This window comes from Falco cherrug, chromosome 4 (assembly GCF_023634085.1).
Source record: "Falco cherrug isolate bFalChe1 chromosome 4, bFalChe1.pri, whole genome shotgun sequence".
NCBI classification, from domain to species: Eukaryota; Metazoa; Chordata; class Aves; order Falconiformes; family Falconidae; genus Falco; species Falco cherrug.
Window position 1 is genome coordinate 102,571,711 of NC_073700.1, and position 15,307 is coordinate 102,587,017.

Sequence of the window (15,307 nt, forward strand, 5' to 3'; positions counted from 1 at the left end):
CAAGCTATAATTGGAGTAGGTGACTAAGAAAATTGTTAGATAAATGGTGGGATCATAACCTTATATGCAAAATGGACAAATAAGTTATGGAAGTATCTGGGAAACCCTGAGGCTCTGTAGTACTACTTCAATCCACGGGCACAGTTAAAGCAGACAGTAAATCACTAAATCTCATCTCAGACTTTACAATTTTGTTGTTGTTTTGGGTTTTGCCAGTTTTTGCTGACAGATGGAAAAACACCAGCTGAATGTGACCAAGATTTAATTTAGTTCCAATTTCCTTCCTATTTCTACAGCACATTCCTAAAAAACACACAGCATTTTATTCCCAGGGCTTAGAAGAATTACTAGTAAATAGTCGCACTCCAAGAGCACATACTATAAAAATGCCACTGTAATACTTTTTGCTACGCATGAGAATTGCATTATATAATAAAATATTCCAAGAATATTTCTAAATGATCATCTATAAATCCATGCATATATTTATATAAATATAGTTATTTGAGTACTTATCAACTATGCATGCACATACTAAACCCCCATATGCCCATATACACAGAGACAGAACTGTGATACTGCACTGAAACAACATTGTGTATTAACTAAGTGGGATAGTAAAAGTGGCAGATACCTTTCAAGATGAGGAAGTTTTTCATCAAGGCATCTTCTCTTTCTTTACCTGTCTATCAGCAGCATTTAAGAACCAAGAATGATTTAACTGCATGAAGAAATGACGTCTGAGGCACAGACTTCAGTGACAACTCTCACAAAGATACCTCCACTTGTTCTGAGGAATTCAAAGTCAATCTTCCCAGCACCAAACCTTAATTATCCCAACTCCAAAATTTTCTGATTTAAGAAATGAAACACCTTATACTCCCTTCCTTCATGATTTCTTTTCCTTTTTGAATCTTGATAAATATATCAAGACTGCAAATGACTGATGAGTGTTTATTGAACACACTGATTTGTTACTCACTGGCATTGAGATAAGCAAGTTATATACATTCTAATATGGGAAAAATACACTTCCTATCAAATATTATATCCATTCTAATTCTACGTTCACCCAGGGGGGGCCCAACTTTTCCAACTACAAAAATGTACCTACAGCTGCTGTCATCAAAGTTTTCATTGTTCTCCATGGTTTTCAAAATCATAAAGTTATGAAGCATAGTACAGGACATAATTGTTGTACTTCCATTACTGCAGTGTAAGGGGTCTCTTTGGCAGATGCAAACTTCCCAGAGATCCCCAGGACATACTCTTCTATGAGTTTTTTTGGGGACTCAAACAAAACTTCCTTCTGTATTCACAGCTAAAGAAACTGGCAATTTAGGGTCCCTAGGTTCTCCCATGTGCCCACCATTTCAGACTATGGCTCAAAAAAGGGTCATTTTACTCCATGAGCACTAGGGAAAGCAGAACAGCATTAATATACATCCTTCCTAAAAAAGGATTCATCTGCACAGCATGAGATCTGCTGCAGTCCTTTCCTCCTTTTAGATATGAAAGCACGTGCTGCAGCATTGCTAGCAACATCACGTCCAAGCAGCAAGAGCAAGATAAAATGCACAGGGGTTCTTCACTAGCCCCGGCAAAGGTAATGTCCTCAACTCTGCACACAGAATTGGCCAGACATTGATCCACCAGTGGCTTTAGTTTCAGGAATTGTTCAGCAAAATGTCAGACCAAACCTGATCTAAGATTTAAGGAAAGCTGAGATCAAACAAACCCAGGATTTAAGGCAGGCATTTATAAGCCTTATTTATATACACAGGTGGGGTTTTTTGGCATATATTTCCTTTTGACACAACATTGAAAATATGGCCTATACTTGGGGTTATACTTTCTTCTCTTGCTGTTTTGTTACTCTTTTTTTAACACTTCAATTATTTCTGGGGTATATTTTTCCGAAGCTGACATTTCTTGTTTAAAAAAATGATCTTCTTAGATTTAATCTGATATGTGCATTTATCCTTGTACAAAATGAGGAACACCTCACAAAATACCTGATAATAGCCAAATGTACCCTTCCTCTGTGTGTCTGTTTTCCCATTTCCCAATATGCAGCACTACACAGCATTAGCAAAACTCAACTCATGTTCAGCATATTGATGTGAAACGACCCCCTAAGCTTCCTATCAGCTGTGCTTTCATACTACAACAACACTTTACCATGCTTCACGTTCATTACTTAGCAACTGCTCCTTGCTTCCGAGAACCACATCCTTACTTATGCATGCACATTTTGGCACATCTTTCTTAAGAGTGGAAAAGAATAGGGATTAAGGGAAGTTATGGTTGCATTTTATAAAATTGTAAGTGGTATGAGAAAGACTCGTAGGGAAAAGGAGCCTTCTCTCTCTTCCAATGCAAGAATTAGCAAGCAATCAATGGAATCAACATTGCTGGTCTAGAGCAAGCAAAGGAGATGGTTCTTCAGAGAACACAGAGTTAAACCGAAGAATTTCTTATGGCTGGATGTTGTGCTGCCAAAATTTTAAATGCAAAAAAGGCAGGACAAATTCTTTAATTGGGGGTGGGGAGGCAGTTCTACAGGAGGCTATTGAATACAAGCTAGAGCAACCCCAAATCGCAAATTGCTGATTTGTTAGGAGACAGTTAGGAGAGTACTCTGGGAAAGTATCCTCATGCGCTTGCCTGGTTCTTGTACTCTTCTGTTGGCAAGTGCTACAGCGCACTATCAGAAAGCGAATCTGATGTCAGGGGGACCTTTGTTCTGGCCCAATGAGGCCAGTTTTACATTCTTATATCACTTACATTTATGCTGATCACATCATAGTTAGTCTAACAGAACTGCAAATAGAATTCGACCTATCAAATCATCTTAACCTCTCCTTCTGCACATAAATACACAAAGAAAAGTCCAAAGACTAAAAATTTCAATGAGCTGACATCATGACTCTGTTGCAAGGAGAGCCTAATCCGATAATTTTATACAATGGAAAAATAGAGGGGGTTTTCCAGCGACAAAAATTATCATTCATTAGTGAACAAAATTGCATCTAAACCTGAATTTATTTAGATGACAGCCAAACCACTCAGACATGTTGGTTGAATGGGAGACATTCATTAATAAGGAAATAACAAGCAGAATATTCACTAATACAGTAACATTTAGATATTCAGAGGGGGATGCGTATGTGCACAGGGAGTATCTATGCATATTACTAGTAGATTTGTGTTTACTGGCAAAATATGCACCTGTGTATTTCCAGGCTGATGAGCTGTTACACAGGCACTCAGATCAACTCAGAAGAAATGATACTGAAGTTTGCACACCTGCTTTCCAAATCAAACAAAATTTGAAAGCGGCCTGGTTTTCACACAAATCACATTGCTTTGTCGAGTAAGTGTCTCAGTTCAAACCAAGTGGTACCCCAAAAAGCATGCATATATCCTCCCACTGGTGGTCATGTGAATCATCTCTTCCTCCTCCTGAGAAGAAAGCATGCTAGATACAATGATTTTTTGTTTCTCACCTTACAAAAGCATCGTCCTCATGCTGAGCAACAGAAGAACATGATTAAATGTTATGTCACTGAAAGAAAGGCTATGTCCATTTTCTACCACAGTAATATTTTCTAAAACCACAGGTTTTTGATCATTTCAGAGTGCACTGGGTTTTTCCTGGTGAGTAAAGATGTGCTTACTGAATTTAGAACATAGTTTCTCTCAGTCTGAGCAGCAGATTCCCAAGCTGCATAGTTGTGGTAGGATAACTCCTCCATGGGGCATTTGGAGTTTCCTGAGTATGGAGGGAAAAAAGAATTATCTGACTCATTTGTCATTTGTGTTTTAACTCATTTGCAGGACTCAGATTTCCTGTTCTGCAAACATAAAGGGTTTGCAAAGGGTGTGTAAGAGCTTCCAAGATGTATAGCTCTGTGAGTGCTAAAGATAGGGAGCCCCATTCTTCTCTCTGGCTTAAATTGCCAAAGCTCTGTGGATTTCAGCTGTATTATTACCAACTCAAATGTGTTCCAAGTCAGAGGAAAGTCAAGAACAATGTGTATTTATGAAAAAAGGCCAATTCTTGTTTGGCTGAAGTTCATAACCCGAAAAGAACCCATTAATTCCACTATTCTCCAGCCTAAAAGTTGGCTACGTCTTTCACTTATCAGCATCTGTTCTGTGGTGCAGGGCATTAGTAGCATGGAGGTGGATATATTTACTGATTATTTACATTGCGATTTTCAAAGGCAGAGGAATGTTTTAATCTTAGATGAAGTTACACTATGAAAAAAACCAACTCAATCTAGAAACTAAAGCAGCGCTTGAAAAGGGATGTAAAATACCATGGCAAGGTCTATTTGAGGTGATAGCTAGAGAATAAACATGACTGTATGTGCCATAGGATTTTCTAAGCTAACTTAGTGGTTAAGAAAGGTGCTGAGCTAAGATTTTTGGGAACAAAGGAACACAGCACTGACCTAATTCCTCTCCATTAACCAACAGTAAAGTCCCATTCACTCCTAGAGAGTAAAATTATGCTAAGTTAAGCACTTCTGAAATTCCCCAAGGAGATTTTTTGTGTAGAAATTTGGCAGGTGTGGTACAAGCACTGCCGATGCACACCCCCTTTCATACTGACCTATGTGTTTTTTAGGAGCAATACATGCTAGTGTGAAAGGACAGATTTTAATATACCCAGGATTACTTGATGATCTCCTTGCAAGGACGGCTCCAGCTAATACATTCTATGTTGGCTTATGAATGTACATCTAAAGGCAGGAACAGGATCATACGCTCATTTCACATTGGCTACCATATAATTCTCGGGTAGAAGCATGAAATTTGCCAGGCTAGATGAGAATATGAAATCCTTCCATTAATGTCATGTATCTTCACTATCATCCCAAGCCATCACTGTTTTTACAAAATTGCTCACTGCTTTAGCCTTGACTGTCGAGGAAGCTCCTAAGACACAGTCTTCTGCTACTGCAGAGTTTCTGGAATTTAAATTTGCTATAGCACATCCGTGATTTGAATCCTGAATTTAGACACTGTTTCATCTGGAAAAAAAAACTTCCAGATTTGGAAAAGCACATCTTCCTAAGACTTTTGTGGTAAAATCTGATACAAGCAAATAATTTAGCATCTCTCCAGTGCTTTTACGTTGTCAGTCATTATCCTTTAAAGAATGTAAAAATATCCTGTATTTACAAAACCTGTACTTAAGGGCCAGCTCCAGCTGAGAAACTATGATTCCTCACTACAAGAGTGAAAGACAGTTTTTGCAAAACAACACCACAGGTAAGCAGGCAAGAGAGGATGGGTAGGGCATGGCTTTGATAAGTGGTACTGTATGAAACTTGGGGCTTGTGGTATGGTTGACTTGGTAAAAGAAATCAAAGGAGAGAGACGCTGGCACCTGTGATTTCCAAATCTAAATCAAGCCACCTTTCACTGCCTCCCACCTATAATTTTTCACTGTCATTTAACCCAGGACTGTTATTGATGCAGGTCAGCATTGATCAGTCAGTACATACTGTGAATACTGTGCAGGGGGTGACAGTTGACATTTTAGGAAGATAAGAGGAGTGTTCACTGTGGAGCACTCTGCACATACACTCAGTTGTGCCAAATGTCTCTGACAACTGGTGGAGCAGCAGCCCACGCCTGGCTGTGTAATTCATTTGGAAATGGCGTGGAAGGTGGCCAGCATCAGCACAGCACAGTTCTCAGCTTCTCCTACATTACTGAGCACGCTGGCGCTTCCAGAGTCACCAACTCCTGCTCTAGCAGCAAACGAAGAAAAACTTTTATAAATAGCCTATACAAATATTTGACTTCATAGAACAGTTGGGTTGGGGTGTGTGTGTGTGTGTGCGTATAAGATAATTAAAGAATGAGGTTAAAACAAAATCTGACAATTTCAATATTGAACTCTAAAAATCCCAGCATCCTGCTTTAGTACCAGAAGGAAAGTTAACTCAGTCAATAAGCCTGTTATCCATAAATACTGTCCAAAACCACAAACAACCAGTATCCTGAAGTTTGGTTAGCTAAAATTTGCAGACATTTCAGTCATGAATTAAGAAACTACTTGCGGGGTTCAGTGTATCAGATGTTCGGTGTATACGCCATATTTCATAGTTTTTAAGTATAGCGTTTCTATTTAAAAATTTCATGAATTTTTGAACTACAAAATACAGACAATTAAAATTTGCTATTAAAAATCTAGATGAAAAAAATATTAGGAAGAAGGGCTTTCACTGGAGAGTCTTTCCATTTTCTGCAGTTTCCATTTTAAGGAACAGCTATTTAGAGTATTGGTATATGACACAGAAAAAAGCGAAGTAATTTAAAAAGAAGAGAAAATGAAGCTGAAAAATGTGCAGGCAGAATGGACTTATTTGGTCAGCTGACTCATACCAGAGTAATTCCCGAAACCAACGCAAAAGCCTGGAAAATAAATAAGATTCTTCTGTGGGATTTCCTTTTCCTTGGTCCTTGGAGAAAAACTGTCTATTTAACTCTAGAGCAACTAGCTCTCTGCTCCTCTTCAGAAGCTCTTATGCTTGGCTCTGTTCTGTGGGAAACAGCTCCCTTTTATGTTTCACCTAGATGGTGATCACTCCCTGTATTTAAACTTCTGCATAATGGAGAGATGAGAAAAATATCACACAAGAAAAATTTAATTCTGTAATTCCCTTGTCAAACAAAACACATCTGAGCTTACTGACACAGTCCTTTTTCAGAACCAGCTCTTTCAGTGTACGCCCTGGTTGGCAATCGCTGCAGCAGAGTAGTCGAGAAATGTTCCTTGGACTTAAGACAACTACCAACACTAATTAAATATTTCTTATTGTCCACATTTCTCACACAGATGCTGAGCATTCCTAAATGCATGATATGTACAAAAGGAAAACCCAGAGAAGACAGGTATCATCGAATACTTTTTTTAAGTCCTTACACATGCACTAGGAGTAACAGCAGGATTGAGAACATCTCCTTGGTGAATGTGTTTATTTCAACACTCTTGATGGGCTGCTAGATATTAAAGAACCTATTATACGCTCTCTGCAAGAAGCAACCTTTGCCTGAACTTCCACTTCATGCAGTCTTGCAGCAGACTAGAACTGGAAAGAAAAGATATCAGAGAGGACGCCACAATGTCTATGAAGGTATAAACTGGTTGCTTAGTCCACTAACTTTAGGATGACACAAGTTCAGACACTCAAATTTGTTTAGACAACAGACTTCTATTGATTCTTCAGGTGATTTAGACTCCTCAGCATCATTAGAAGCTTACATATAAAGCAGATTAGGAAGTGTCGTCATGAATATGTAATTCTGGGTGAAGATCTATTGCAAATCCCAAGAATAGATGTGGCTACAGATTTTATTAGAACATTGATACGTTTTTCATGTGTACTAGCTTCCTTGCCTACTTGCCTAAGCCAACTCCCGTATTAGTAAGATTTTCCTTATGAATTTTCCATGTTCTGTCTGTCACATTTTTTCAGAAAATGCAGCAAAGGAGCAGATGGAAAATCCCAAACTAATATATAAACCATGCACATAAGGGTTGTCTTTTCTGTGTCATGTTTGCGTAGTCCTTAGCACAAAGAGATAAACAATTCAATAATTCCTGTGAGATTATCCAGTGGCATATCAGTTGTGCTGGTTTTAGCAGGAAAATAAAACCAAAAAAACACCTGGACTCTACGAGCCTGGACAAGCAGGCACTACGTACATACAAACAAATCTGCACGTCTGAGTTCTTTCCAAAGGCAAGCAGGAAGCACATAGTAAAATAAGCCAGGCCAGCTGAGAAACCATCACTCAGCAGCTCCATGGCATTAATTCTGCTCGGTAAATGAAGTTGTTAATAAGCACTTTTAAAAATAATGGACAACTCAGATGAACTTCATTGGACACAGGACAGTGGCAGTAGTCAAAACTTCTGCTCCGGCACCTGTGTGAGGGAAATGCCAAAGAGGCAAGGTGACCACACACACATGTACAAGAGCCTCATGCAGATCTCACGTGGGTGGGAGGCTGTGAGGGCCCTTTTCCCACCAAGCAGGTAGCTGTCCACGTGCCTAAGAGACCTCACCTCCCAGCTGCCACCGCTACCTCTGCAGACATAGTACTGCTGTTCCTCTCCCTCGGCTGAATCCTCTCTGGATTACTTTACACCAGGCTGAACATCATCCAAGAGAACAAAGAGAGATTCAAACACATTTATTGATGTTTTTCCCTGTGTAGGGTTATGAGGTGTATTAGCCTTGACAGAACAACTTTTCCAACAGTGATGGGACTTGGAGCATCAATCCACCAGAGTTTAACCTTCTTCCAGAGGCAGCACTCTGAAACAAAAACAGCCAAAAAGGTGTCCAAATGCTATAAAAATGAGGGAGGTGGCTGTATTTAGGCATCAATAAAATAAGTATATTTTACTCAAGTATCCACAAGATACTTCTGCTAGCCAGCACGGGTGGGGGTTCAGTTCTGCTTTTTGTTTTTCAAAGAAGATTCCTGGATTTCCATGAGAAAAATTATATTGTGTTAAAACTGAGAAAGAACTTTTCTTTCCGAGGAAGATTTCTCTCCAGGAAAACATCACAGACTATACCGACCCTTCAGCATACTTTGTCTCACTACTGGAGAAGGCCAGCACATAGCAAAAGCTCGCTAATCCATCTTTCACCTTTATTCAAAAGCATCCACGACTGGACTGAGATTTTTGACATTTGCTGAACAGAGGTTATAGTCTTCTCCTGGGCCTCTACACGGGGCAGTTCCATTGCTTTGCAATGCACACCAAAAGATACAGGCCACTGATTGTATAAGGTATGGCATGTAAATGGTTTAAGTAAATTCTTCACACTTACTCTTTTTTCTTTGATTTCATTTGATAGGCACCATTCACCACTAATTAAAGCAGTTCTTTAAACAAAACTTCCAGAAGTGGAGGCTAAATCCTTCTGACTCTTTCTTCAAACCTCTTCTGAGCCCTCATTGTTAATTCAGACACTGGCAGGTAACGTTTTCTTTCAGTCCTGATATGCGACTTGGCTTCCAACACGTGCAAGAACCAACATGTTTCTCCAGATAGATTTGCTTTCCCAGGCTCCCGCCTTCTCAGCAATGTGAGGTACTTTGTGTAGAGTCATCTCAATTTCCTTTGAATCCCCATTTTTCTAAATACTTTGGGGTTTTTTCAGATAGGAAAAGTCAGTTGTATATTTATCTTGAACTATCAAATGCACTAAAAAGGACCTATCTGGGATTCTAGGCACCACAGCTAAATAATAAAAATACAGTTAGCCTTACACAAACAAATGTGTACACACTAGCCGCCTCAAAATTATGCAGGGCAAAAAAATTTTCCTGCCACAAATCCCCCAGAAAACAAACCTCAGTGGTTGGTACAACCCTTCCCAGTCTGAAAACATCGAACTTTGCTTTTGGCCCCCAAAATATTGGACAATCCAAAACACAGTGACCTTCTGTTTTAGTATTTTCACTCATGGAAGTGCTGAAATTGTTCATTGTTCTGAATCATGAGAATACCAAATACTGACTATCTTTCAATCCTATCTTTAAATCTCTGATTTTAAATCTACAGCTTTACAGATTTATGTAGTTAGTGATTTACTCCTCCCCAGAAATGGCTATTTGATATCAACCAGTAGGACAAAACATATCTCCTGTCTTTTGTTTCTTTTTCACAGTTTGACTAATGTGTCAAATTGCCTATATTTTAACAAGGAGATGAAGTATATCTGAGAAATAAAATAGCACAGTACTTAGTAGGTGTTCGTATTCTTCAGCTTGCCATCTTTTACCCGTTTGAAGCAAACACTTTTTATCGCCACATGTCAACAAAAACTAAGAGCAAATAAAACAGCATAGCTTGTGTTGCAGGGCACAGATAAACAGAAATGTGCGGATGACATCCAGTTACTTTTCAGACACAGTGAGTGTAATCCAGTAGAAGGCAAAAGAACCTCATTTACCACCAAGGATTAAACTAACTAAATAAATAAATATTTTCTATGACCTTGTTGAAAAACAAAGGTTTAAATCAACAGCATTCCTTTAAATGGGAATCTTTAAATGTGGTGGATGTCTGTTAGTTGATTTGCCTCTTTTTATAATTACCTGTTTGCGATCCTAAGCCAACGTCATTACTGCAAGGACTAAATCAGGCAATATTAAGGGTTTTTTTGTGCTTGTAGGGCAAGGCATTTTTAAAGTACAAAGCAACAGCTATTTTTGCTGGCTGACACAGTCCAGAGCCCAAAGACCATAATTACGCTTTCAGAAAGGCAACAGCCAGAGCACCTGACAGTCATTGACTATCACTCCCACCTCTCCAACAGCCCCTTTGCTTGGGGACAAGGGACAATTCCAGGACCAGAGTATCTGAGCTCGCTGCACTTGCTACAACAGGTACAGCATGGCTCCTATTGCCTCTCTGAACAACAGACACCAGTCACCTCCAGTAGCTATTCTTTCAGCAACATTCTACACTTTTAGGACTATAGTCCTCAAAATAAAAAGTCAGGAGAAGCCACACAGAGCCAGATCAAACAAAATTCCCTCATATTCAGTCAATCACACCCTCAGAGAAGCCCACCTGGCATGTCAGAAAAGAATAAGTATTCCAAGGCTAAGGAACCAAATGAAGACAACTCCAAGGCAAAGAAAAGGCAATGTTCTCACACTGCAGCCATCACAAAGGCACTTCCAACTGCTCTGCTACTCCAGCACTCTCCATATTACAGCTGTCTCCAGGAAGTGGGGCAAAGAGAGAGCATCAGAGCTGAACCCGTCACATGAGACACAGCTTTCAAGAATACAAGACAAACCATAGGAAGAATAAGGCTCTGGAGCCAAAGGACAAAAAAAACCCCATTGGCATAAGCAATCCAAAACCTTAAGAAAAACATGAACAAACCAAACTCCTGGAAATCTAACCCAATAGCTTAGATAATCCGTAGTAACATGGCTGCTCTTACCTTTGCCATCTGCGCCTGCACGCCATTTGCTTTGAGAGATGCTACTGCTTTCTGTGCTGCTGCTGGACTGTCAAAATCTACAAAACCGTAACCTGAAAAGGAAACAGATAAATAGATATTTTCATTACTATTCATGTGTATGTGCATAGGTTAAGATTTCACGTTTATAAATAAGGAGACCCCTTCAATTCTCTACATCTGTCTCATAGCCTTCCAGTAGCACTGCCATCACACCTCTATTTCCCACACCTTTCCTCCTGAACCTAGTGGGGTTTTAAGGAAATGCAATGACCTGAAGCTTCAAAGTACAGGAAGGTATGCAGCAGAGGGGGAAAGAAGGTAGATCTTTGCCTGTCTTAAGAGATCAAAGGTCCCTGGCAGTAGGAGGGCACACGCTCATGGGGCTGTGGTGCTCTGGAGTCCTGACCCATCTCTTGCATAAGAGGAGGCAGCAGTATGGCTGTCCCTAGGATGCAAAGCTACAGCTTGCAATCGCTAATTTCGTGAGAAAACACCACCCTTTCCCTGTCCCTTGAACCCATACACGGATTAAGCTTCAGAAAAGGAGGGTAGCGGGTCTCTGCAGCAGGCTGGGGCCATCTGTGCAGGGGCAGGGAGCACAGTCTTCCAGCAGGTGGGAGCAATTAAGGGAGAAATCGCAACCTGCGCTCTACAAGTGACTGCCAGATAGCTCTAGAAGATGATAAGATAATGAAGTCACAGCCTAGTTAAACCACATCCCTTTCATCTCACCACCCTCTCCGCTGGAACAAGGGCTAAGTCCCTACCAGGAACTGCTCCAGGGTATCATCTGAACAGCAGCTTAGTGAGGTTAGACTGTAGGGACTGGCAAGGGATAATCTTCTGCTTTTAAGTGGCTTTCCTACTCCCAGTATTTGTATTAGTTTAGTTTATTAATCAGGCAGTCACTTCCCATCCTCTCTTCTTCCCTCTCAATTTTTATTTCCTTTTAACCAGCAAGACTGGTAAGTTCAAGCAAGACCAGTGCTGCTAAGCCCATACCAGATAATCAACAACTCTCTAAGTACTTTTTTTCCCTAAACATACAAAGGAGGGCAAAGAGGACAAGGAATGGGCTTTTCATAACTTATAAGCACTAAGCTATTTATGATCTTCAACAGCATTCAAATGTCTTGCTCATAAAGATTTCAACACAGTTAGGAAGATTTAAAAATTTCACCAAGTACCTATTTAGGCAGCTGCACGTACTTCACAGTCCATCCAGGGAAAACCCCAGCTTACATCTTATCAAGCAGTTACAGCACAGGCAAGCATGTGCTGCTCAGACTAGCTGTGGACAGGGGCCACGTCTCTGGCATCTCCCTGGGAAGCCATGTGGACAAACTGAACTGCCTGAAAGCTTTAATAATATTAGCACAAGCATATTTATAGCATAACAGCTCTTTTGCAGACATCTCCATTTACTAGGTCAATACACATCATATAGGAGGCAACCACAGATACACTTTTTTGCTGTATCCATTTTTATGTCTTTTGCCAGCCTTTCTTCCTACTCCTGGGAGGCCTTATTGCCTTCCTCCCTCCACCAGATCTAGGTATAAGAGCATGTGCCTGTGATCACATTGCCACCCAAGTTATAAACAACTCTTTTATTATTATTTTGGTACGTATACATTATTTGATGCAGGGTTAGTCCAATGATGAAAGAATTTTGTACACATACACTTCTTGTTTTCTTGGCTTAAATCTCATTCACAAAGATTTAAGAAAATGAAAAGAAATAATAAAAAAGAAACAGCCAAAACTGTCAAAGAAACTGCTGACTTCAAAAGTATATAAAAAAATTATTTTGATTAAAAACTCAAGATCTGAACCTTTGTGGTTTTTTCCTTCCCTCAGTTTTCTGTGTTCTTGGGGTTTGCATGAATTTTTTGGTAGGGCATTACTACAAATTGAGGGAAAGTCTAGAACAACTGTAAGCTCGGACAGCAGATCCAATAAACACCACCATGAAGAAGTGAACTGGAGTTTGGTCAACTTGGGGGTGGTGGTCCTGCACGGATTCCCCCATTTGATTTTCCCTTTTTATTGCTACTGGGCATGCCATTTTAAAATCAGCTTGTTTTATACTGCATTTTGCTTTGCAGCGTTATCCAAGCTGTCTGTTCACTGCAGAGTGGCAGTGAAGCTGATGCTGTGTTGAGCCAAAAAATATGCTACAAGGGAGCAAGAGTTCTGCATGGATTTCTGCAACGCCTTTGCCTTTTGGGAGAGCAGCTTCTGGGGATGAAGGAGGAGATACAATTAGATGCAGCTTCCATCTTGCTAGATGAAAGATCCGAAGAAGAAGCCAGAGTTGCCAAGCGGGAAACCTGAAATGCTTTGGGAAGTCATGGGATGGCTTGCATCAACACAGAGCAAATTATTTTTTAGGGTAGCAAGGTGTTCTTCTCAATAGACTAAATTTCTTTTTGTTTCTCACCATGTTCATGCCCAAAAATTAGGAGGTGAAAGTGCAAAAATAAGTTTTAATATTGGGATTGCAAGCAGATAATAGAGTTAGATTTTTGTATTTATTATCAGTGTACAGTGCAGGATTTACGTATGCAGTAACAGAAGGGAAATGATTTTAAATTTAACTTTCTAGACAGCACAGTAAGTATTCACATCTAAGTTAGCATTGCTTTGTAAATGCAAACCAGAATGTATAAGAATATTCTGGTGTTGTATTATAGAGATCAGGTATACCTAACATAGTGTACTACTGAAGATTAACATCAGCCCATAATATCTAAAAATATGAATATATTCTAAACATTTATTCAATCGGCACAAGGGGCTATATAACAGTATCAGAGATCCAGCGAGAGTGCTGAGACAAAAAAACCTTGCATCTTTAGCTGTCCATAATGCATTCTAGTATTACTACTCCCAGCCACACTGCAAAGCTGCTCTTTTTTCCTTCCCTCAACTCCATTTTCATTCCAAGTATCTTTTTCTGGCCCTCCCCCCTCCTGACACATCTCTCCACCACACACAGAACATCAGGACAAAATCACTCCATGGCTGAAAACTCGTCCAAAGAACATCAATCTGCTGCAAGGGAAGCCAAGTTCCCAGGCTGTTTCAGCATTCAAGTATCCTTACAAGAACCCTGTGATGCTATATAACAGAAAACCAGGCATGCTGCCTTTTTGTACAGTTTATGTTCTTCCATGTCGATGTTTATAGCCTATGTTGGTGACCTACACTAAACATATTTTATTCGTTTATAATCCCGCTTCATTTTCTGGGTCTTACGTACTAATCAAGTAGCTTTTTTGTTTGGGTTTGGAAGGATTTTGTTTATTTAGGGGTTGTTTGTTTTGTTTTATATGCCTTCCAGGGTAGATAAAGTTTAGTCCCCACAGAAGCTAAAGCTGGGTCTTGAAGCATCCCCTCCATCTTTCCCCATCGCATAAATGAATCCCCAAACTCCCTGAACTGAGTCCTTCCCTCCTGGCCATGCTGGGGCTGGAGCGGGCACAGGCTGTGCTCCCCCCCAGCCCCCGCAGCGCTGCCCTGGCTGCCCCTGGTAGGTGCAGCAAGGGTGGGTTTGTCTGCTCAGGCACCCATCACTGCCCAAATAACCATCCCCTGGCTCCTCCTGGGAAAAGGCAGCAGGCTGGCTGAAAGCATCCCCGGCAGGGATTCAGTCCAGGGTCTGCCAATCAGCTGCTGCTGCTCTAAGAAAATGTCTGTGCTTCTTTTTCCTCTTTTAAAAACAAGTGCAAGCCCCAGCAGCCCCACCCCTCTGCTAGCCTCAAATTCCACAGCTGCTTCCCCCCCCCTCCCTCTTTTTTTTCCTGTGTGCACTGCCTCATAAACATTCTGGTCAATGAATTGTACTTCCACCAACCCACCCCCACCCCACCCCCAGTTTTTGTACAGAACATCATGAAAAACACACTTGGATTCTAAACCAGGACATTCAGACTCTCACAAGAATCCATCACCACCACAGGAAACCAAAACCAAAACTATTTCCCCTTTTTTTCATGAAGCATCCTGCCCTTTTCCTTTAAGAGCTCCAAATGCAAATAGGGATAGCTGCATTATACCCTGCTTCTTCAAGAGATGGGAACTGAATCTGTCACTAATATGAGCCCCTCTGCTTAAGTGTACTTACACTGAGGGTGACTTCAGCACTCCAATGCTACAAGCACTCCAGGAACCCGAGGTTTTTTGTAGAATGACATATTACTAGTTCAGACACGCAAACACACACACACACGCAAAACCCCAAGACTAGAACATCTAGATTAACTGTTAAACCTTCCCTC

General features: G+C 40.4%; 1 protein-coding gene across 8 annotated transcripts in view; it reads right to left on the bottom strand.

Moving 5' to 3' along the window:
- Nucleotides 1-15,307, bottom strand: part of RBMS3 (RNA binding motif single stranded interacting protein 3) — a 719,214-nt gene that overhangs the window by 254,748 nt on the left and 449,159 nt on the right. For all 8 annotated transcript variants that reach the window (XM_055707003.1, XM_055707004.1, XM_055707002.1 and 5 more), the window contains one exon: nucleotides 11,004-11,095. In XM_055707003.1, coding sequence (XP_055562978.1) covers nucleotides 11,004-11,095 — 92 coding nt within the window. The remainder of the gene's footprint in view (nucleotides 1-11,003; nucleotides 11,096-15,307) is intronic.